The following is a 25,461-nucleotide window of genomic DNA, read 5'->3' as shown; positions in this document are numbered from 1 at the left end:
CCAGATAGAAGGTTTGAGTGGAGCTGAGTCTATGGCTCGTTTTTCGAAATCTTCCATATAGAAATTGGCAGGGGGGGAGAGGGGGGAACCCATGGCGGTTCCCTCTATCTGCTTGTAGATTTTGTTATTCCAAGAGAAATACCCAGAGTTGATGGCAAAGGAAAAGAGATCTAAGATGTCAGAGGGGAAAACGTTTTCTAAGAGAGATAAAGTGTCAGTTAAGGGAATATTGATAAACAAAGAGGAGATATCAAAGCTTACTAATATGTCTGTATTATTCAAGGTTAAATTTTCTGTGAGGGCTTTAAAGTGGGTCGAGTTTTTTATATAGGAAGCTGAATTTCCGGTGAGGGGGGGACAGAGAGTTGGCCAGCTGTTTAGACAGTCTGTAACAAGGTGCATTGGTGGCATCTACTATAGGTCTGAGTGGGGAATTGGGTTTGTGGATTTTTGGTAAACCGTCTTCCCCCCCGAATATACGGTTTACAAAAAATCCACAAACCCAATTCCCCACTCAGACCTATAGTAGATGCCACCAATGCACCTTGTTACAGACTGTCTAAACAGCTGGCCAACTCTCTGTCCCCCCCCCCCTCACCGGAAATTCAGCTTCCTATATAAAAAACTCGACCCACTTTAAAGCCCTCACAGAAAATTTAACCTTGAATAATATAGACATATTAGTAAGCTTTGATATCTCCTCTTTGTTTATCAATATTCCCTTAACTGACACTTTTATTTCTCTTAGAAAACGTTTTCCCCTCTGACATCTTAGATCTCTTTTCCTTTGCCATCAACTCTGGGTATTTCTCTTGGAATAACAAAATCTACAAGCAGATAGAGGGAACCGCCATGGGTTCCCCCCTCTCACCCCCCCTTGCCAATTTCTATATGGAAGATTTCGAAAAACGAGCCATAGACTCAGCCCCACTCAAACCTTCTATCTGGCTAAGATATGTAGATGATGTGTTCTCTATTTGGCCTCATGGCCCAGACACGTCAGACTCCTTCCTCGGTCATCTCAATAGCCTACATCCAAGAATCCAGTTTACTATGGAAAAGGAAAAGAACAATTGTTTACCCTTCCTAGACACCTTAGTCACGCGCCTGCCTAATGATACACTTGCCTTCACTGTATACAGAAAACCCACACACAGAGGCAGATACATTCACAAACTCTCCCACCACCACCACCCCTCACAACAACATGGCATCATTAAAACCCTTACCAAGAGAGCCCACAATCTTTGTTCTAGTGGAACCACCCTCACTACTGAGCTTAACCACATACACAGAACTTTCCCCTCCAATGGCTACAGCAAACACAGTATCAAAAAAATAATCAATTCCTTCCCCATCCCTCTCGTCAACAAGATTTAAAAATGCCATCCCCATACCCTACATCCGAGGCACTTCGGAAAAAATAGCCAAGATACTAAAAAAGTATAACCTACACACAGCATGTAAGCCCTACTGCAAACTTGCTACCCTTATCCATTCTACGAAAGATCAGCTCCTTCCTCTCTCTCTGCCTGGAGTTTACAAAGTACCTTGTTCCTGTAAGCTTGCGTACTTTGGACAGATAGGCAGATCAGCATCCATCTGCCTGGAGGAACACAAGTCGTACATCGTTAAACACAACTATGGCCATTCAGGCTTGGCTGACCATGTTTTGGACACCACCCACAGAGTATCATGGAAGAAAACCACCATGCTCCACCACAGCAAATTCAAGAAAGAGAAACTTTTCTTAGAAGCAGCAGCAGCTCTCAGAAACTAACCAAATCTTAACAAATACGGTTGCATTAAGCTTCCGAAGATTTGGGAAACACTCATCACCAGAGGTCCCACCTTACATTCCAGGCCACCTACTACCGCCCTTAGAGGGCGCTCCACCTAGATAGGACTTTAGTGTCACCCACGTGGTTGGGCTAGTATTGTAAGTTTTTGTGTGCATGTTACATTAATTGTGTTTGTAATCCCCGTAGATGTCCTAGTGACTAGGACAAAATATAGGAAGTATTAAATTCTATTTTGATTCTTTTTGAGTGTTGTAAAAAATCCATTAAACCTCCAACATAATTCATTTTATTCAACCAATGCAAATGGTTCTTACTTCCTTCAAATATGTTACTCTTGTATCCTGAACCAATGTGAAAGTTAGAATAACATACTTATGTCTCTCCATGTAAATTTATGTACATCGGTATGATGGAACATAGTGTTAGTAATGACAAGATCAAGTCCTGAACAGAAACCCAGCAGGTACTACTAATTATTATTATCATTATCTCTGTCTTTTTCTCCAAATTTTCCCAGAATATTGCTGCATGTTTGTGATTAATTTCCTACTCTATTGTCTAGATCTGAGGTTGGCAATCTTTTTGATATGAAGAACACAATATAAAATTAGAAAATTACGGAGGACTCATATTTTTGTCAAATATGGATGAATATAAAATACCATAAAAAATAAATAATAAATGAATACAAAAAATATAAATTCAATAGGATTTAATGAGCAATCTGGCCTTGTACATCATCTGCTAATTTTTTATAATCAATCTCATAGTTTGAAGTACCTGCTCTTAAACAATTCTCCAAATGTGAGACTAAGTTGAGATCGATATTTTGATTTCAAATATGCAATATTTGAAAACAGGGTCTCACAGTTGTATGTAGTTGCACAATATGAATAAATTTTTAGTGAGCATTTTCTCAGAATAGGAAAAATATTTTTATCTATTAACTTCCAGAACATTTTGTCATCATGGTAAGCTTTTAAAATTATGTTGTTTTGTAAATTAATTATTTCCATTTCCAAGTCTTCTGTATTACTTAGCTTGAAGAAATTGGAATTAGCAGGTATATCATCTTCAGCAAAGTTAAACGGATTTAGGAAAATTCTAACTCAAAGTCATAATTAAAATTGTCAAAATTAAATTGGCATGAATGGTTTTGAAATGTCTTTCTATATTACTTTTTTTAGAAATAGCCACACTATTATTGCACAATAAAGAAATACATTTGCCATTAAGATTGATAAAGCAATACTCTTCCTCCAAATCGTCATTAAAATAGTACATTCTCTTCCTTTCACGTGTTAAAGTGTTAAAAAATCTTTGTAAACGAAGTATTTTATATATGAACTGAGAGCAGGAGTGATTCAACAAACACACATACTAAAAAACAAAGGGTTCTAACAAGGTTTAGAAGTGGTGTGAAGGGTAGTGAGAGCGGTCGCATTGATAACTAGATGACAACAACTCAAACTACTTATGATCAGTGGTCTCTCGTCTTAATAGGCACAAATAAAGCAGTTTACAATAATTTTTCTGAGGATGCACTAAAAATTCACTGTGGGCACCATGACGCTCGCAGGTGCTGCATTGCCGACTCCTGGTCTAGATCACTAAGGAACAAACTCTTTTTGTTATTTGCCCTCTCTAATGATAAAATGAATACTTCTTCATTTTTGGCATCCTTCAATGAGACTACAGGTGCACACACACACAAAGAAAGTTGCATCTACCAATTTCCCATTCTGAAATTTTCTCCACAATAAATTTCAAAACTGGAAACTGGAAAGTATTGCCCTAATGAAAGTATTAGTTTATCATAATCTTTTTTTACTTCATATGTATACACATTTCAGATCTACATCAAATTTTCACACAACTAATTTTTTTTTTTTTTTCATCTGTACATGATATAAATTTCAACTCGCATTCAGCAAGTTAACTTGTTTTTCTTTCCTACATTGCATTCATTTGCTCACTCACTCATCTCTCATTTCACACATAATTTATTCCAAAGAGAAGAAAGGAACACTGAATAGTGTGGATGACAAAATATTATTGAAGATATTCTGCTGCAAGAAAACCAATGAAAATTAAGTTTCTTGAGGGTATTAAAAAAAGTAGGAACAATACAGGAATAAATATCGTATCATAAGTCATGCTGCCAACCAAATATGCCCCTTGCAGACAGTCTGAGTAGCACTTTTTTATATCTTTCTTTGAAAAATAAATAAATAAATAATACAAAATTAATTAATAAAGACAAAATTAATTAATTTTATGCCTTTTTATATATCATCTTCTTCTTCTTCCTAACATGGAATATAGGCCATGTGGCCTGTTCCGGTCTCACCACATCTCTTTCTTGGTCTTCCGATTCTTCTTTTTCCACTTATTTTGTATCTGTATAATATTTTTGGTAGTCTGCTGTTGTCCATTCGATTTAAATGTTCTAGCCATTTTTGTTTATACCGTCTTATGTAGTAATTAATTGGTTTGATTTTTAGGGATTGTAAGATTTCTTCATTTGTTTTGTGGTCCCACTTGGTATATCCATCTGTTTTTCTGAGGAACTTCATTTCTGCTGTTTGAATTCGTTTTTCATCTTTCCTTTTCATGGCCCATGTTTCGCTTCCGCATAGTAGAGTTGGTTTTGACAAGACATTATATAGTCTGATTCTAGTGTGTTTTTGTACCAGGGATGGCTTAAATATACTATTTATTATGCCATTTACTTTGACAAAGTTGGATATTTTAGTGTCTATGTCTTTTTCTTCTTCGTATGATAGATCACATCCCAAGTATCTGAAAGTGTTTACTTGTTCTAGTATTTCATTATCTATCACTATTTTACTTCTTATTGGGTTTTCTCCTTTGAATGCCATTATTTTTGTTTTTTCTTTGGATATTGTCATATTATATTGCTTTGAGATATCATTTAATGATTTTAATGATCTTTGTAAGTCATCTTCTGATGTAGCTAATACTATTTGATCATCTGCAAATAGTAGTGTATCTATCTTCATTTGCGGGGTCATTTGTATACCAAATGGGTTATGCTGTTTCCAGATTGTTTATATATATATAAATTGATTTCCTTTTCAATTTATATATATATTGAAAAGCAGAGGTGAGAAGGTACATCCTTGTCGGTACTCCTCTTGATATATCTTTCCATTCTGAGGTGTGTTCTAATTTAACTGCTATTTTATTTCCTGTATATATTTCTTGAATAGATTGTAAAAGTTGGTTTGGTATGTTTAAATTGGTTAATATTTTAAACAATTTTTGTCGACTAATTTTGTCAAAAGCTTTTTCATAATCAATAAACGCCACATGTTTCTTTTTGAAATTCTCTTCTCTTTTCTATTAATAATTTTAAAGTAAAAATTGGATCTATGCAGGATCGGCTTTTTCGGAAGCCATTTTGTTCTTCTAGTAATTTGTTTTCTACAATGCTGCTTAGTTTCTCTTTTAATATTCCTGCATATATTTTATATCCTGTATTCAGCAGGCTAATTCCCCTATAATTATTGCAATTGTCGTTATTTCCTTTTTTATAGATTGGGATGACCAGTGCTTTTTTCCAAGAGTTAGGGGTTTTTCCGGACATCCAAACCATATTAAAAAATTTCAAAGGTCTTTCATTAAATTTTTCACCTGCATTTTTGTATAGTTCTATATTTATATTGTCTTCTCCTGCCATTTTCCTATTTTTCAGCTTCTTTATTATATTTTTCAGTTCTAACATTGTGATATTTTCTATTAGGTCATTCTTTGTCTTATAAAATTTTAATTCATTGTTCTCATCTGTCCAGAGATTTTGGAAATAGGTCACACATTTTTCTAAATCTATTGTTTGTATTTTTATCTTTTCTTTTATTTCTTTATTCATGTATTTTATTACTTTATAGGTTTTGGCTTAAATAAATCCTTTTCTAGTTCCGTTACGAAATTGTTCCATCTTTCTCTATGTTTTATCCTTACTTCTCGTTTTGCAATTGCACTATTTCTTTTATACTCTATTTCTGCTTCTATTGTTTTGGAATTTAGCCATTTCTGGTAACTGTCCTTTTTGGTTTTTATTATATTTTCTATTTTTTGTTCCAGTCTCGTAGTCCTCTTTTTCTAATCCATTTGTGTTTTATTCCTAAGGTTTCTGTTGCTGCTTTTGTGAGAATTTGTTTCAAATTTTCCCATTCATCTTCTATGTCACTTGATTCATGTGTGGTTTCTGTTTTTAAGTTTGTGCATTTTTGATATTGTAGTCTAACTTGAGGATCCTGTAATGAAGAAATTTTGTAGCTTGGCTGGTAAGAATTTTCAATTCTATGTGTTTTTAGCCACTTTGGTTTAAAACGAATTTTTGCTGATACCATATAATGATCAGAGTTTAATTCAAAGCCTCGATATGCTCTTACGTCTAAAATTAACTCCGCTAATTTAAAATTTGTGATAACGTAGTCAATTACTGATTTGTATCCTCTGGCTGACCAAGTATATTTATGTATTTCCTTGTGTTTAAACATTGAATTCATTATTCTCATATTATTATAAATGACAAAATCGCGCAATCTGTGACCATTTTGATTACATGTATCTTCGCCAAATTTACCTATGTTTGTTTTGTATTTTTTGTTTCCTATTCTGGCATTTAAATCTCCTGCTAGCAGTAAATAGTCGGTTTTGTTTGTTTTATCTATGGCATTCTGTAATTCTTTATAAAATATATTACTGTCTTCTTCTTTTCCCTCTTCTGTAATATATTTTACATCATCATCATAACACTATCATCATCATAACATATATCATCATCATAACACTAAATGTGGGTATATACCACATTGGTCTGTTCTGGTCTCATAATCCATCCAATATCCTTTTTTGAGGTCTAACCTGCCTTCTCTTTCCAATTGGCTTATATTTTAGTATTTGTTTAGGATGTCGGGTGTTGGCCATTCGGTTTACATGTTCAATCCATTTTTGTTTATAATTGTTTAGTTTTTCTTCTATTGATTTTGTTTTTAGTTCTTTTAAAATGTCTTCATTTCTTTTTTTGATCTAATAATGTGTATTTTGCAGTTTTTCTCATAAATCTTATTTCACTTGTTTTTATTCTTTGTTTATCTTGTTTTATTATTTCCCAAATTTCACAGCCATATAATAATGTGAGCACTGCTAAAGTATTGTATATTTTCAAGTGTGTTTCTTTTTGTACTATATTTGGGTTGAGTGTTCTATTTATCAGGCCTATAATTTGTAAAAATTTTGAAGTTTTTAATTTTATATATATGGCAATTTGGGATTTAGCCGACCAAATTGTAATTCTTATTGGTTAAACCAAAATATAGAATGATGGTACAACACGACAAAATTTCATGCCGGCTGGGGCGTCGCCCGGTTAAACAAGGCCCCCCGTTGTTTTTGCCAGGGAACCAGGGCGAACAGCAAAAAGTCAGCTACTGGAACAAATCTGAAAATAAACCCCAACTCAACATCACCAGAGTTAAAGATCGGTACTATCAACATAAGAAGCCTGAATGGCAAAGAAATGGAGCTAGCTGAGGAATTAGATAAGTACCAGATCGACATAATAGGGGTGACTGAAACAAAAATGACAAAAACTGGTGAGATCTTTCTGAGCAATAAATACAAAATGTTATATTCAGGCAATGACAATCAAGGAAAAGAAGGAGTAGCCATAGTATTCAACACAAAATACGAGGCTAATCTTCTTGAATGGCAGTCAGTCTCAAGGAGTAATGTGGGCAAATATGAGAATGGGGAACTGGACAATGAGACTTATTTGTGCCTATGGTCCCACAGAAGGTTCTACTAAGGTAGAAGTGGAGGAATTTTTTGAGGCTTTAGAAAAAGCAACTGACACAATGAAAAATGAAAAGTTGGTCCTTGTTGGGGATCTAAATAGCAGAGTAGGAAATGATTGTGAGACATACAAAAATATTTTGGGAAAATTTGGAGAAAAGAACAAAGCTAATAATAATGGCAATATCTGTTGGATTTCTGCTCAGGACATGGACTGGTTATTACTAACACCATGTTCCAACATAAAAATGTGCACAAATTCACATGGAGAGAAGAGGCTAGGAATAAGAAAAGTCTCATTGACTATGTTATTGTTGATAGTGATGTTTTCTCCCTGGTGCAGGACACCAGAGTGTACAGAGGATTTGAAATTGGAAGTGATCACTATTTAGTCTTGAGCAGGATAAAATTGAATTTCATATTGAAAAGAATAACATGTAAGAAAGTTTTAAAGCAAATAAAAGTTGAGCAGCTCTCAGATGTGAACTGTAGACTAAAATACACAAACATTATTCAATAAAAAATGAAAGAGTTTGAGAACAGCAACCAAACCTTGGAGATTCAGTGGCAAGCCTTGAAGAAAACACCGATTGATTCAGCAAGAGAGGCATGTGGCGAGGTTGTCTGCAAGCATAGAAAAATCAGAACTCCATGGTGGACACAGGAAGTTAAAGAGGCAGTGAAGGAAAAGAAGAAAGCATATCAAAAGTTCCTGGCAAATAAGTCAGCTTGTGCTCTTAGAGAATATAGAGACAAATGCAAGAATGCTAAACACTGTGTAAAACTAGCTAATCAAAAGTCATGGGAGGACTTTGGCAAGAATATAGAAAATAAATATCAAGAAGGTGGCAAAATATTCTGGAGGTTGTTGAAGAAGCTTAAGAATGGAGGAAAGAGTGCTATAAAAGGAATTAGAGATGATAAAGGTAACATGAAAACGGGAGAAAAAGATATCCTTGAAGTATGGAGTAATTACTTTGAAAAACTGCTAAATGAAACAAGCAGTGATGACAGCACAGTGGTAAAAAACACTGACCAGGCATGTAGTCAGGAATACATATCCATACTTGTAGTAGAAAAAGCCATCAAAGGCTTGAAATGTGGAAAGCCAGCAGGGGTAGATGATATTCGACCAGAAATGCTGAAGTATGGTGGTATAAGAGTCTTACAGTGGCTGCACTGCACTGCATAGTTCAGAAAGCCTGGACAGAGGGACGAATTCCCAATGATTGGAGTAGAGCTCTCATAGTACCCATATATAAAAAGGGAAATAAAACTGCATGTGAGAATTACAGAGGAATTTCCCTACTGAGTGTTCCTGGCAAGATCTATGCAAGTATACTTGAGAAACGGTTGAGAAGAATTGTGGAAGAAAAGCATGGTGAAGAACAAGCTGGATTCAGGCCAAATAGAGGCTGTCAGGATCAGATCTTCACTTTACGACAAATAGTCGAGAAAGCATGGGAATATAACAAAGATCTGTATTTAAGTTTTGTCGATCTGGAAAAGGCATATGACAAGGTGCCAAGAGAGAAGCTATTCAATACGCTGCAGTTATATGGTGTCAATGGGGCATTATATCAAGCAATACTTAGTCTTTATTTGTGTTGTAAGTCAGCAGTTAGAATTGAAGGAAGTACAGGAAGATGGTTTAATGTTAAATCTGGTGTGAGACAAGGATGTACATTATCCCCTCTGTTATTCATTATCTATATGGATCACATTATGAAGGAAAGTGGTATTAAACATGATATCAAAATTGGAGATGTTAATGTCAGCTCTTTGCTTTATGCGGATGATGTTATACTTCTAAATAAATCTGCTACAAGTCTGCAAGATTCTCTGACTAAATTGAATAGCTGTTGTAATAGATATGGTATGAAGGCCAGCAATAAAAAGACAAAGACAATGAAAATAGGCAGAATCATCGAAAATGTCAATTGTGTTGTGAATGGAGAACCTGTGGAACAGGTAAAACATTTCAGCTATTTAGGCACGATTTTTACTGAAGATGGTAAATTAAATATAGAAATAGACAACAGAATCAGCAAAGCTAGTATGGTGGGAAGTCAACAGAATAAATTCATATGGAATAAGAGAGAAATTAGTCGGAACACTAAATTAGCTGTATACAAGACAGTGTTCAAACCAGTTTTAACTTATGGATCTGAGAGCTTGGTCAGAAGTAAAACACTTGACCAAAGGCTAGAGACTTCAGATATGAGAGTCCTGAGAAAGATTATAGGCATGAACAGATGGCATCAATGGCAATATCATATTAAAAATGAGGATATTAGGAAAGAACTTGACATTGTCAGCATTCAGGAATGCGTTAGCAGAGCTAATCTCAGGTGGTATGGTCACTTAAACAGAATGGGCGAAGAAAGATTAGCAAAACAAGTGTTCTCTGCCAGGTTGGCAGCAAAACGACCCAGAGGAAGACCAAGATATAGGTGGATTGATAAGGTACAAAGTGCTTTAGACGATAGAAATATAAGATCTGATAATGTTGGAGTGTTGACAAGTAACAGACTGATTTGGAGGAAAACTGTAGATAGGAAATTAATAGTGATGTAATTTTTTTCATGTAGTACTGTCATATCCTGTACACCCCTTGAGGGTACATGGCAGGAATTTGATGATGATGATGATGATGATTAATTTTATATCTTTTTCTCCTTCATATGATATTTCACATCCAAGATAACTGAAAGTATGTATCTGTTCTATTATCTTATTATTAATAACTATTTTGCTTCTAACTGCCACAAAATGCCATTGTTTCAGTTTTATCTATGGAAATTTTCATTCCAAACTATTCTACTATAATCTTCCTTATCTGATATTATTACCTGATCATCTGCAAATAATAGCGTATTTATTTTGTTATTCCAGGAAATTTCTATACCTCGATTGTTTAAGGTTTTCCACTGTAATTAATATTTCATTAATGTAAATATTGAAAAGCGTTGGAGACAGAGGGCAACCCTGTCTCACTCCTTGATTTATAGATTGTTTTTCAGACAACTTTTCATTTATTTTTATTTCATTATCTTTATATATATTCAATATTGCATGTAGTAAAATATTAGGTATATTTATTCTTTGTAATATATCAAACAGTATATATCTTTTTACTTTGTCAAATGCTTTTTCATAATCTATAAACAAAAGACGAATTTCCAAATCAAATTCTCTTCTTTTTTTTCTATAAGTAGTTTTAAACAGAAAACTGCATCTATTTTAGAGCATCCTTTTCATAACACTATAAATCCTAAATAAAGACCCATAAATCCATTTTGACATTTTAATAATATTTTTTCACTGTATATTTTTAGTTTTTCATTAAGTATTCTGCTACACATTTTGTAGCATGTACTCAATAAACTAATACCTCTGTAGTTACCAGGTTTTGTTTTATTCCCTTTTCTAAATATAGGTATTACTATGCTTGTATTCCTGAGTTGTAGCTGAGGAATTAGATAAGTACCAGATCGACATAATAGGGTTGACTGAAACAAAAAAAGACAAAAACTGGTGAGATCTTTCTCAGCAATAAATACAAAATGTTATATTCAGGTAACAACAATCAAGGAAAAGAAGGAGTAGCCATAGTATTCAACACTAAACACGAAGCTAATCTTCTTGAATGGCAGGCAATCTCAAGTGGAGTGATGTGGGCAAATATGAGAATGGGTGAACTGGACAATAAGACTTATTTGTGCCTATAGTCCCACAGAAAGTTCTACAAGGTAGAAGTAGAGAAATTTTTTAATGCTTTAGAGAAAGCAACTGACACAATGAAAAAGAAAAAGTTGATCCTTGTTGTGGATCTAAATACCAGAGTAGGATATGATTGTCAGACATACAAAAAAATTTTGGGAAAATTTGGAGAAAAGAGCAAAGCTAATAATAATGGCAAATATCTGTTGGGTTTCTGCTCAGGACATGGACTGGTTATTACTAACACCATGTTCCAACATAAAAATGTGCACAAATTCACATGGAGAGAAGAGGCAAGGAATAAGAAAAGTCTCATTGACCATGTTATTTTTGATAATGATGTTTTCTCCTTGGTGCAGGACACCAGTGTACAGAGGATTTGAAATTGGAAGTGATCACTATTTAGTCTTGAGCAGGATAAAATTGAATTTCATATTGAAAAGAATAACATGTAAGAAAGTTTTAAAGCAAATAAAAGTTGAGCAGCTCTCAGATGTGAACTGTAGACTAAAATACACAAACATTATTCAATAAAAAATGAAAGAGTTTGAGAACAGCAACCAAACCTTGGAGATTCAGTGGCAAGCCTTGAAGAAAACACCGATTGATTCAGCAAGAGAGGCATGTGGCGAGGTTGTCTGCAAGCATAGAAAAATCAGAACTCCATGGTGGACACAGGAAGTTAAAGAGGCAGTGAAGGAAAAGAAGAAAGCATATCAAAAGTTCCTGGCAAATAAGTCAGCTTGTGCTCTTAGAGAATACAGAGACAAATATAAGAAACCTAAACACTTTGTAAAACTAGCTAAACAAAAGCCATGGGAGAACTTTGGCAAGAACATAGAAAGTAAATATCAAGAAGGTGGCAAGAAATTCTGGAGGTTGTTGAAGTTCAGAAATGGAGGAAAGAGTATTGTAAAAGGGAGATGATAAAGGAGATATGAAAACGGGAGGGAAAAGATATCCTTGAAGTATGGAGTAATTACTTCGAAAAATTGCTAAATAAACCAAGCAGTGATAAAACAGTGGTAAAAAACACTAAACAGGCATACAATCAGGAATACATATCCATACTTTAAGTAGGAAAAGCTGCCATCCAAGACTTCAAATGTGGAAAGGCAGCAGGAGATGATATTCAACCAGAAATGCTGAAGTATGGGGGCATAAAAGTCTCACAATGGCTGCACTACATAGTTCAGAAAGCCTGGACAGAGGGACGAATTCCCGACGATTGGAGTAGAGCTCTCATAGTACCCATATATAAAAAGGGAAATAAAACTGAAATGTGAGAATTACAGAGGCATTTCATTACTGAGTGTTCCTGGTAAGATATATGCAAGTATACTTGAGAAACGGTTGAGAAGGATTGTGAAAGAGAAGCTTGGTGAAGAACAAGCTGGATTCAGGCCAAACAGAGGCTGTCAGGATCAGATTTTCACTTTACGACAGATAGTTGAGAAAGCATGGGAATATAACAAAGATCTATATTTAAGTTTTGTCGATCTGGAAAAGGCACATGACAAGGTGCCAAGAGAGAACCTATTCAATACTCTATGGTTATATGGTGTCAATGGGGCATTATATCAAGCAATACTTCGTCTTTATTTGAGTAAGTCAGCAGTTAGAACTGAAGAAAGTACAGGAAGATGGTTTAATGTTAAATCTAGTATGAGCAAGGATGTACATTATCCCCTCTGTTATTCATTATCTATACGGATCACATTATGAAGGCAAGTGGTATTAAACATAATATCAAAATTGAAGATGTTAATGTCATCTCTTTGCTTTATGTGGACAATGTTATACTTCTAAATAAATCCGCTACAAGTCTGCAAAATTCCATGACAAAATTGAATAACTGTTGTAATAGATATGGTATGAAGGTCAGCAATAAAAAGACAAAGACAATGAAAATGGGCAAAATCGCCGGAAATGTCAACTGCGTTGTGAATGGAGAGCCTGTGGAACAAGTAAAACATTTCAACTACTTAGGCACGATTTTTACTGAAGATGGTAAATTAAATATGGAATAGACAACAGAATCAACAAAGCTGGTATGGTAGGAAATCAACTGAATAACTTCATATGGAAAGAGAGAAATTAGTCGGAACACTAAATTAGCTGTATACAAGACAGTGTTCAAACCAGTTTTAACTTATGGATCTGAGAGCTGGGTCAGAAGTAAAACACTTGACCAAAGACTAGAGACCGCAGATATGAGAGTCCTGAGAAAGATTAGAAGCGTGAACAGATGGCATCAATGGCAATATCATATTATAAACGAGGATATTAGGAAAGAACTTGACATTGTCAACATCCAGGAATGCGTTAGAAGAGCTAATCTCAGGTGGTATGGTCACTTAAATAGAATGGGAATTATTTAAGGGATATATAATAATAAATAGAAAGGAAAGATTAGCAAAACAAGTGTTCTCTGCCAGGTTGGCAGGAAAACGACCCAGAGGAAGACCAAGATATAGGTGGATTGATACGGTACAAAGTGCCTTAGACGATAGAAATATAAGATCTGATAATGTTGGACTTGACAAGTAACAGACTGATTTGCAAGAAAATTGTAGATAGGAAGTTAGTAATGATGTAAATTTTTCATGAAGTACTGTCATATCCTGTACACCCCTTGAGGGTACATAGAAAGAATTTGATGATGATGATGCTTGTATTCCATTCTATTGGTATTTGTCCATTTGTATACATTTTATTTAAAAATTTTAGTAATTTTGGTGAAATTTTTTTCCAGCAAATTTATACAGTTTGGAGTTTATCCCGTCTTCTCCTGCTGATTTGTCATTTTTTATTTTATTTAGGTTGTTCCTTAAATTCTTTCATTGTTATCATATCATTTACGGTATTTTGTAAGATTCTGGTGTAATTATTTTTGATGCCGGTATTATCCATCCAAAGATCTGTAAAGTAATCCAAGAATTCTTTTACATCTATTTCACAATTTATATTTGCAGTTTCATTTATATCTGCATTCATGCGTTTCAGTATTTTGTACACACTGGATCTTATTTTGTATATGTCATTTTCTAGAAACGATGCAAAATTTTCTCAGCTTTCTCTGCGTCTCTTTCTGGTTTCTCTTTTGGCTATTGCTCGTCTTTTTTATATTCAATTTCATCTTCTTGTTTTTTGCTACTTAACCATCTTTTAAAAGCCAGCTTTTTATTTTCAATTATTGTTTTTATTTCATTGTCCCATATATGTAATTTTTTATTTTTATGATTTTTTTTGTGTGTTCCTAGACTTTCGTATGCTGCTGATGCGATAATTTCTTTTATATTATTCCATTCTTTCTCCATGTCTTCATTTTCTTGTATTTTTTTTAAGTAGTAATTAATCCTCTGTTGGTATAAATTTCTTATACTTGAATCATTTAGTAGTCTTACTTTGTAATTAGATTTTGTTTCTCTAGTTTGTTTATTTTTTTGTATATTTTGTAGCCAGTTTGGTGGAAATCTTAGTTTTGCCAGTATAAATAGTGATCTGTGTCAATTTCTAGCCCTCTTCTAACTTTAACGTCTAAGAAGAGGTTTGCTGCTCTTTCATTTGCTATAAAGTAGTCTATCGTTGATTTTTTTTTTTTTTCACACCACGTATATTTATGTATATTTTTATGTTTGTAAAACGTATTCATTATTTTTAAATTATTATATATTGTATAATCAATGAGTAGTTTTCCGGGTTTTTTTTTATTGTTGGTTCTCCAAATTTTCGTATATTATTGTTAATTTTTTTCATTCCTATTCTGGCATTAAGACCTCTGGCTATAATTATATGGCGAGTAATTTTTCATATATTCGTTGTAACTCATTGTAAAAGTAATAATTTTCTTCTTTTCCTTCTTCAGGGACATACACTCCAACAACTGTTAAATTTTCTTTATATAATTTTAATCGTACTTCTAATATTCTTTCATTCCAGTATGTATAATGAGTTATGTTTGCTTTAATTCATTTACGGATCCAAATCATTACACCAGATTTTGCATGTATTTGTTTGTCCACTCCACTATATATGATATTGTAGTTAGCTGTTTTTTTGTTCCTTTAAGTTTCTTTTTTTGTTTCTGTAAGAACTGCAATTTCTATATTTTCGTCATTTTAAATTTTATCTAATTCTTCTTCTTTATGTGCTATGCTTCTAATGTTCCATGTAGCATATTTCACCACGTTTTTCTTTTTCCAAAGTTTCTTAACCTTTTTCAGTTTGCGGTCATTTACCATGTTTTCTGTCCAGTTTGGATTTCGTTGAGACTTGAAAGTAATATGTGTTTCCCTATGTCAAGTGACTAGCATGACAATAGGTATCCTAGTGGTGGGGCTGCCACCTTAAGACAACTAGGCTTACCTTTTTTTACTAAATTGTGGAAACTACAGTTTGAGAGGAAAGAGTCACCCCCTCGCCCTCGAATTGCTCTAATAGCACTGGGGGAAGGGGGAGTAAGAAGCAAGAGAGAGAGTAGAAGGAAAGAAGAGTAGAAGACCAGTCTCCAGATATGATATACCGTGTATATTGTATAAAGTAAGATTAGGTCTTTTTATATATCCCAAAATAAAAAGAACAAATTATTACAATTTGATGAAATATTGGGGGTTAGTTAAAGGGTTTTAAGATATGATCTTTCTTGTGGTTATATCAGCTGCTTTAATATAATTTTTGTTCTAGGTGTTTATTGCACATTTACAGACCCCTCCTCATAAAAAAAAGTATAATCATTAGTACAGTTTCATTGATTTAAAAACAGTATTTTATTAACAATACTGTGAAATTAACATAGCCATAATATTTGAAGTATAATTACATATCCACCGCCTCTCATCTCTTACTATAGCATCAGATTATTTCAAACCTTTGTGCAAGTAGGTCAGTAAATAATGAAATTACTATACATGTGACATAGTATTAAATTTGTTTTCGCTATCACTATATTAAAGTTTCTAATAGTCTTTAACAGCTTTCTACTTACCTTGCACCAAATATATCCTTTTTAGCAAGATTATGGCCAGCAACAATATTTAGCCGTAGCAACCGAGCTGGTTCATCCTACAGAGAAAATTGGAATTATAAACATATTATTAAATATGTTTCTATCTATTCAAAAATATTATTTTTGAATAGAAAGAAAATTAGCAACAAATTCAAGGAAACCAGAGGAAATTCTTCTACTATGTGGCAAAGGAAACAATAATTACAGGAGAACTCTGGTAGATAGTGATGGCAGCAAAGTGATCACGACAGATGAAAAGTATGATACGAACTAACAAAGTCAGTTTGTATCATACTTTTTTAATATCCATAAATAAGTGATTTGTGGATATTAAAAAGGCATATGATAGATTACCACAGTTAGTGTACACTCTAGTGAGACAAGCTAGATAACAGATTGGCGGATGGACTGGAGACTGGCTGATAATCAGAGGCATGCTAAGGATACTACTCTTCGGCTAAGGATACTACTGTTCTGCAGCAAACAACTGAACAGCACTAGTTAACATGTTCAGTTATTCAGCTGTTTACTGATGATGCAAAGTGTTATAAGGAGCAATTTAGCTGTCAAGTCTCTCTCTCTCTCAGGCCATTTGAGTAATTCATACTGGGGAATGAGAATAGAGCGAATGAATGATCCAGAAGTGTATAACATACTGAATATGCTAAATGTTAATAAGACTGTATGATTGAATGACATAACCCCATATTTTTTTACCACACAGACACACACACACACAACAAAGATGACTATAACCCTGAAGTGATTATTTGTCTGGCAACAAAGGATCCTCAGGAGAAGAAGAAAAACACATCACCACTGCACAAAAGTGGTAGTAGGATCATTGTTTCTAATTACAGACCATCTGTATATCTTGCAGGTATGATTAAATTATGGAGATATAAGTTTCTCTACAATGATTGACATGAATTAGTAAAGGGATGTTTTATCCTAACAGTTTTAAGGTAAAACAACCTACCAAAGTGACAACAACAGATGAAAAGTTTGATACAAACTAAGAGTCAGTTTGTATCACACCTTTTTAATATCTGTAAATAAGTAATTTGTGGATATTAAAAAGGCATATGATAGAGTACCACAGTTAGTGTACAGGCTAGTGCACACAGCTCTCAACAAATTGGCCAGATAGACTGGAGACCGGCTGAAAATCAGGATGCTGCTACTCTTAAGTCCCTACTGTTCTACAGCAAACTGAATAACATAAGTGAATATGTTCAGTTATTTGCTGATGATGCTAAGCTACAGAGTGTTATAAGGTGCAATATAGATGCCAAGTCCCTCTCAGTTATTTAAGTCAACTAGATTGGATTAATGAGGGATTGCAAAGTACCATACTATACTAGCAGAACTGTGCTTAAGCATGTGGATAAAATTCAGAATTTGGAATAATACTATTCGGCCAAGTGGTCTGCACACAACTCTCCAACAGGCTGTGGGTTGAAATCCTGCAGTGTGCATGAATGCAATCGTCTTTTGTTATTGTTTTTATGTTTCCAAAACATGAATAAAAAAATACAAAACAAATTATAAATAGTAAGTTCCCCCATGGGCTCACTTTAGTGAGTAAGGGAGTGAAGAACCTGAGGTATCTGATGCTACGGATGTGAAAGCTGGATTATTAAAAAGAAAGATAGAAAGTGAATTGATTCATTTGAATTATAAGTGTGGAGGAGATTATTAAGAATCTTGTGATCACTAAACAGAAGTTGATGTACTTTGGACATAGTATGCAAGCTGATGAATCATTGGAAAAGGCAGTTATGTTGGGGGAAGATTGAGAGAATGAGAAGAAGCGAACTTAAAAGAACTTAGCAACTTGACCTTAGAATTACTGAAAGAAAGGGACAAGAGGCTGAGTGGGATGGAGAGCCTTTTGTTCACAGGATCACCAAGAGTCGAAAATGACTGGATGGTACATAACAATAAAGTTATAGGGGAGAGGGTGAAGAACTGTAAACTGTGGAGGTTAGTGAATAGAAAGGAAAGAAGTGATATGATAGAGACATTTAAGTTGATGAGGAAATGTAAAAGGATTAACATGGAGAGGATTGTACATAGAGTATAAGGCGAGAAAAGGGTAGAGTATAAGGCTTGCCAAAGTGGTAGGTGAGTGGAATGATTTTTTTTTGGTAATTCCATATATGAGACTGTTCACCCTATAGTGTACTAACACCATGGATGGACAAAAAACTGAAGGGAAAGAAACTTGTCGAAACTGGTGTTGTTGCTTTCTCTATATTTTACTTTATTCTATCTCTAATCAGCCCGCTATCTAATCTACTGTTGTGCCTCTTAAATATTAATTCGATACTATTTCCTTTTCGGATACTGGCAAAATTTATTTTATGCTGCGCCAGCCAATATCCTATAACAGAAGAGACCCTTGTTCAGGGAAATAATTCTAAATTCAAAAGGGATACACACAATAATTTATCTTACGCTAGCGCAGAGCAGATTCAGTTAGCAGTCATGACCCGAATCTCACTTAAACTACAATATCTAAATTCCTTCCCGCCAAAAAGGTTCTATTTCATAAGTGGTGGTTTGAATTCGTAATCAGGCATAAACTCAGGTGTCTGGTACGAAACATATTTATTGGAAAAGCACAAAACATTTACAGTTAAGAAAATTCAAATATTCAATAGAATAAAACTCACACTAAGTCAAGGTTCATACTAAGTCACATCGATGAAGTTGAGTAAGCTAAATCCTTCAATTATGAAAAGATAAGATTAAGTGTAAGCATAACACTACTAGATTATAATTCCTTTCACAAGTTATTCACTGAATACACATTAAACACTTTCATTAACACTCTATCGATAGCTATCTTAATTCTAAATTTCATTAGTCAAGCCTAGTGATTCTCAATAAAAATACTGCCTATCAACTTCTTTGTTCCACAGGGTTTAACTAATTCAATCAAATTCTCACTTAAAAGTTCTCTAGAAAAATGTCCTTAGCTTAAAGTATGCACAAAATTCATTTCTTCAAAGCGATCTTAACATAGAATGAAATTCTTTACATTACCGGATCCTTTCTGATTTTTATGATGCTATCACATGTAGATCTGGGTTACTTTCCTGTATAGTTTTGGGCTGTCTCTGCGCCTGGCGATACATTACGCTGACCCTGAATCACTTCCGGACTTTGACATGTTTTCTACCGCTCCGCAGGAAACTTACCACGTTCTCTTCGATGGGACCCTTTTCGAAGGCTCGATTCTGCATAGGCCGTCATATCACGATCAGCTTCGCTTGGAAATCCTCGAGCATTCTGAGGAATAGGCCTTGTCGTCCGATATCGTTGTAATTGACCCACTGCTCTCTCACAAATCACCTGACAAACCTTCCAAAGCTGGAATCCAGGAACCGAAGAATGAAAAAGCCTTGTAATATAGTGCGCATCATCCTTTATTCGCCCTTTCGTGTGCCCTCTAATCGATGTGTCCTTTACCGCACGAACCTCACAGTTCATGCCCCTTGGATGATCCCAACTCTCCCTAATCTGTTAGGTTACCGTATTCCAGGTAGTCATTCTAACGTCACTTTCCGCGTAGGTACAGCCTCCGGCGCTACGCTCGACTCATACAGATTACATACGATTATTTTGGATTACTACTTATTATCTGTTTGGAAATTTTGTAATGTACTAGACAGCTTAATGGGATTTACCAATAATTTAACAATTTCCTTACACAATTCTCACTATTCTAACATAAAATTCTCTGCTTCTGAATTCAGTTATACAGGAATAAACTTCAGTATATATCACATATAGATTACATGACACAAGGAAATTTTCATAATTATGTGCTGATGTGCAGGTATCTCCTTAATTAGTAATATTTAGTATGTTAAATCCTGAATAAAGAATTTGCTTGTAAAGTTCTCCATTCAGGATCAAACACTGGATTTGAAGATTTGCTGACTATACTCTAGGAAATTTGGAACAGGGTCTGTTCCAAAAAAAAAAAAAAAGCAGCAGCAGCAAAAGGGATAATGGAGCAGAAGAAAAAATTTGCTCTTTTGACTTGACTTACATAGAGGTGATGAATAAACTTCTACACATGAGAAACAGATTTAAAGGAGAGCAGGATTATCACCACTTCAAGTTCTGCAGAACAGTGGTCATGGAAGTATTTGTATAAAATGCAAGCAGCAGAAACTAAATATTTGTATAAAGAAGAGTAAACTGCTAAGCAATGGGTTATTAATCAACATAATGGGTGGAGAGTAGATGCATGAAGAATATAAGACTCAAGCCAGGAGAGTGACTAGTATGGTAAGAAAGGCAAAACTGGAATATGAGAAAAGATTGGCCCTGAGATCCAAAGAAGACCCTAAGGAATTTTTTAGCTATGTGGCCGGTAAGAGGAGAAATGATTGTGGAAGAATGACATTATTGGATAAAAATGGGAATAGAATGACTGATGCAAAGCACACAGTGGAGTTGTAGTTTGTGAGTTTCCTGGAAAAGTAGGTTTTAATAGTAGAGGGTTAGGGCAGGTTTGACGTGTAGAAGTGCAAGAGGAGAGTGTGTTTCAAATATGTACTCTGGACAAAAAATCAGTAGAGGATGGAATTTTACCACAGGTTTTGAGAGAATGTGCTAAAGAACTGACAGCACCATTGACCTGGCTTTTCAATGAAAGTCTGGCCAAGCCCAAGTAGTGGAAGGAGGGTAAGAGAGTGCCATTGCATAAGGGTGGTAGCAGAGTAGAAGTGTCAAATTATAGAGAAGATTCTGTTTCATCAGTATTTATTAAGATCTTGGAGAAATTAGTAAGGGATCACTGGGAAAATAAGAGTAATATTATCTGTGAGAGTCAACATGGATTTGTTAAGGGGCACTCTTGCTTTAGTAATATAACTGCCTTTTATAATAAAGTGACAAGAGCAGCTGATGAGGGAAAAGCATATTCTGCCATTTTTTTTTTTTTTTTTTGGATTTTACAAAGGCATTTGATAGGATACCACATGATAAGCTATGATACTTAAGTTGCAACACGTTGGTTTAGATGTCAGGTTAGCAAATTGGATTCAGGATTAGCTCTCTGATAGGTAGTTGTGTAGGGAGGGGGACAATATCGAGGAGGCAGAAGGTTACAAGTGAGGTCCCACAGGGCTCAATAATAAGACCTGTATTGTTTAACCTTCATATCAATGACATTGTCAGTGGATTGCAAGGGGGATATACAGTTGTTTGCAGATAATGTGAAGCTGGGAAGGGTTATTAGTAATACTGCAGATATGGTAGCCCTGCAAGAGGATTTCAATAAACTGGACAGATGGGCAAATGAATGGGGGTCTCAGTTTAATGTAGCAAAATGTAAGGTCTTATAATTTGGGATACATTAATGGGAGGCTGCATACTCTGTTGGAGGAATAATACTGGAGGAAGTAAGGGAGTCAACCCTGTCAACCCTGTAACCACCTCTGTTGAGAGGTGGTTACAGGGTTGACTCTGGGGAGTTCTTTTGCTTGGTGGAACAGTGGGAAGGAGCAAGGACAAGGGGAACCAACCCTGGAAGTTACGAAAGGAAGCTGTAAGGATCTGAAGGGAAAGAAACTTGTCAATACTGGATTTGAAGATCCAGTATTGACAAGGGGGTGATGATGATAGAAACCTGAAATTCAGGGAACATACTGCAATGTATAGGTAACCAATATGAATGCTGCAATACCGAGAAGAATGCTGACCTACAGAGATAAAAGAGATGTCTTTCCATTGTATAAAGCCCTGATCAGACCACACTTGGACTGTTGTTCTCAAATCTGATTCCCAGGATTTGAAGGGGATGAATTAACTGTAGAAAGGGTGCAGAGAGAGAGAGAGATAAAGATGGTATCAGGACTGTACAATGTTAATTATAAAGACAGGCTGAGAGAATGTGGATTGCAGAGATTGGTAGATTGAAGGAGAGGTGATATGAATGCGACTTTTAAAAGTCTCATTCATATGTATAGCCTGTCAACCCTGTAACCACCTCTGTTGAGAGGTGGTTACAGGGTTGACACTGGGGAGTTCTTTTGCTTGGTGGAACAGTGGGAAGGAGCAAGGACAAGGGGAACCAACCCTGGAAGTTACGAAAGGAAGCTGTAAGCAAGAAGGTGAGGAGTGGTTTCTTTGAATGGGGGGTTGAACAGTGGAATGCATTGCTTAATAGGGTGGTGAGAGCACGAAGGAGTGGTATGATAGACTTTGTGTTTACTAGGACGGACCTCCCACGTTGAGTATTTTGAGTCCATGGAGGCCATAATAATAATAATAATTGCTCTTATACTGAGTCATGTATTTTTAGAAAACTCTCAGGGGGAAAGCACTCCATATGTCAGAATAGTATTCAATGGCCAGACAGATATGCAATTTGTACCAGAGATGAATGAGTTTAAGGTTCAATATAATGGATATGTTACTGGATGTGCAAAATCACCTTCCCTTCCCCACTTCATGAAAGTAGATTAATAAAAATAATAAACAGCACGCAAACTTTTCGAAAAGTGACTTACAGCTACATATCATCCAGGCATAGCCAAGTAATCAAATGTTTATCCTTATTTCCACCTGAAATCAATTACCCAATTTATTATAAATGAAGTCTGAATTTTAGGCATACTGTCAGTATGTGAGAATGATTTGGACATAATTACCATTCCTCAGTTATGTAGATAATACAATACAGAGCAAAAGAATCTGATAAATCAGATTCTGAAAGTTTTTTCACTTGATTATACTATAAATTAAAGATGCCAATTACATTCTTGATTTCATCCTTTATCCAAGTGTAAGGAAAAAAAGCTTGCTTGTGAAGTAACTTCAAGACTGGGCTACTTGTATAGACGCTAATAACTTCACATCAGTAGCCATAGTATCCCATAATGCAAAGCACATATCCTTAAGAAAAAGTATAATACTATGCATTATGGGATACTAAAGCAATTGATGTGAAGTCATTAGCCTCTACACAAGTAGCCTACATGTGAAGTTACTTCATATGCAAACTTCGTTTGCTTACACTTGAATGAATATTTCTTAGCATCTTTAATTTAAATCAGATTCTATTTTCTTATTTGTGGTTATTTTTGGATGTGATATGGCTGTAATTAAATGACTGAGTATACTGTCATTTTTTTCTATCAAATGTTTTTCTACCTAATGAACATGAGTTTTATTGTTAAATCCCTCTTTAGACAATACAAATTAATAATTTCTGGATTATGAGTTTAACATGTATTTTAATTTAATTTATTTTATTTTACAGCTGTCACAGTCAGTCCTATTATTATTATTTTTTTTTTTAATACCAAACCAAACCACAGAAATCTGTCAGACATGGCATGGCAGATATTTCACCTGTATCCAATTTGTTCAAGATCAACATTTTTTCTGGAAGTGCATCCTGCATGAGTTTCATGTTTATGTCATCATCTCCTATCCCTTCTAGCATTTCTTTAATATTAAGAACCATCACTACACCATCCACTTTAAAATACCCTATAGTATTATTGTTTCATTTCTTGAGATCTGGTTTGGTCTTTTATGACCAAAATTATCATACATGTCTGAAGATGTCTTAATTAGTATTGTTTGAATTAACCTCAACTGGAAATACAACTACAATACATTAGAACACTTTACTAGGATGTTAGAATTGACAAGTGTCAAGGTTTTTTTTTTTTTTTTCCCTCTCTCTATCTCACTACTTTGCTATTAAAGTATAATTTACTGAATGGAACCTGGAAATATATCTACAGAAAACACGAAATCATGGCGAAGGTGGGGATTTGGTAAGATAAAACTGTACAACACAGGAATACATAAATTAAACAGTGCTGGAACTATCAACACTTCCAGTAAACCAACAACTAGTTGTTGGTTTACTGGAAGTGATTTGTTCAAGGCGTATGGTCAAGTCCAATTTTCACTAACCAAACCACTTGTTTGCCAATAACATACTCATTTCGAGGTAACCTCACGCCCAGTTATTTTAGTCACCATGTTACAGGTAGCCGATATGTCACAGAGACGAAATTTAAGATAAAACGATGGAGCTTCAGTTGCACAATCATAACCTGTGCCACAGGTAAACAGCGCCTAGCTATAAACATACCTGCAAGTTTTCTTCAGGTGAATCCCTATCTTCAACCCATCCATATATCTTTGATTCCGCCATGCAACATGTACGCGCTTCAGTTGTTGACTACTTCATTAAGAAAAAAAATTAAGAAATGTTAATGAGATAGGTGATGATTACTGCATGGCACATATTAAAGTCACTACAAGGAAGTAGACAAACAAAAATATATCACCACCGCCATTTAATAACTCAGAAGTGTGCAATCTAATTATTACTGTGCAATATAAGTCAAATCCGTAAACACTTTACACCACTAGGTGGTGTATTTAAATCATAAAGTTTAATTTTATGAATCCTTTGCACCCTTAAATTCTAACGAACAAGAATTCAGAAACCCCTAAATTCAAATCAATTAATAGAAATGCAACTGTTATCCAAATGATACTATCGATAACTAGTATTCTTTCAATGGAAAACGAATTCTAGAAGTAGTACAAAAATATTTGTATTAAGAATACTTTCACAACTCCATGGAACCACAAGACTAATTACGGACGTCAAATGCGATACAGCCATTCATCACACGTAGAACATATTCAGCACTGATTAGTAAAATCACCACTCGCTCTCTCACTCCAGCGACGTATTCCACTCATTCGCTATTCTTGAAGTCTGTTTTCACTTCCTTTATTTATTTATTTATTTATTTATTTACTCTTTTTACTACACTTTCGGGAGATGCTTATAGTTCTCCCACAACTTATTATTATTATTCTCATGTTTTCTCTATATCAACTTGATTGGCTCCTCTCACCACTTATAGGACTTCCCAACTCCTCCATAGCCCAGGTTTAGAACACCGAATGGCTCTTAGGTTGAAAAAGCCCTGGTTTCGAACTCGACATAACTCAAGAAATATTTGTTGTTGTTGTTATTATTATTGTTGTTGTTATATAGGGATCTCCATGGAATAAAGAGACTCATCGTGGAGACTCACACTACTG

The 25,461-nt window shown here is 34.8% G+C and overlaps 1 protein-coding gene across 2 annotated transcripts in view; it reads right to left on the bottom strand.

Annotated features, from left to right (window-relative positions):
- Nedd4 (E3 ubiquitin-protein ligase Nedd4) overlaps positions 1-25,073 on the bottom strand; it is a 523,801-nt gene extending 498,728 nt beyond the window's left edge. Inside the window, exons 1-2 of one of the 2 annotated variants that reach the window (XM_090395739.1) lie at positions 24,976-25,073; positions 16,336-16,412 (exon numbers count right to left, since the gene is read on the bottom strand). Coding sequence is in view for 1 of the 2 variants with exons in the window: in XM_090395738.1 (XP_090251864.1) it covers positions 16,336-16,412; positions 24,491-24,553 (140 nt within the window). In the remaining variant the exon portion in view is untranslated. Of the gene's footprint in view, positions 1-16,335; positions 16,413-24,490; positions 24,721-24,975 lie in introns of those variants that run through there. The other variant, XM_090395738.1, reaches the window with a different exon arrangement.
- Between the last annotated feature and the right edge of the window lie 388 nt (positions 25,074-25,461).

Source organism: Typopeltis vanoorti, chromosome 7 (assembly GCF_054136105.1).
Source record: "Typopeltis vanoorti isolate ZY-2024b chromosome 7, IOZ_Tvanoo_1.0, whole genome shotgun sequence".
NCBI classification, from domain to species: domain Eukaryota; kingdom Metazoa; phylum Arthropoda; class Arachnida; order Uropygi; family Thelyphonidae; genus Typopeltis; species Typopeltis vanoorti.
Note: the sequence above shows the minus strand (reverse complement) of the source record. Positions and strands in the feature narration are given on the sequence as shown.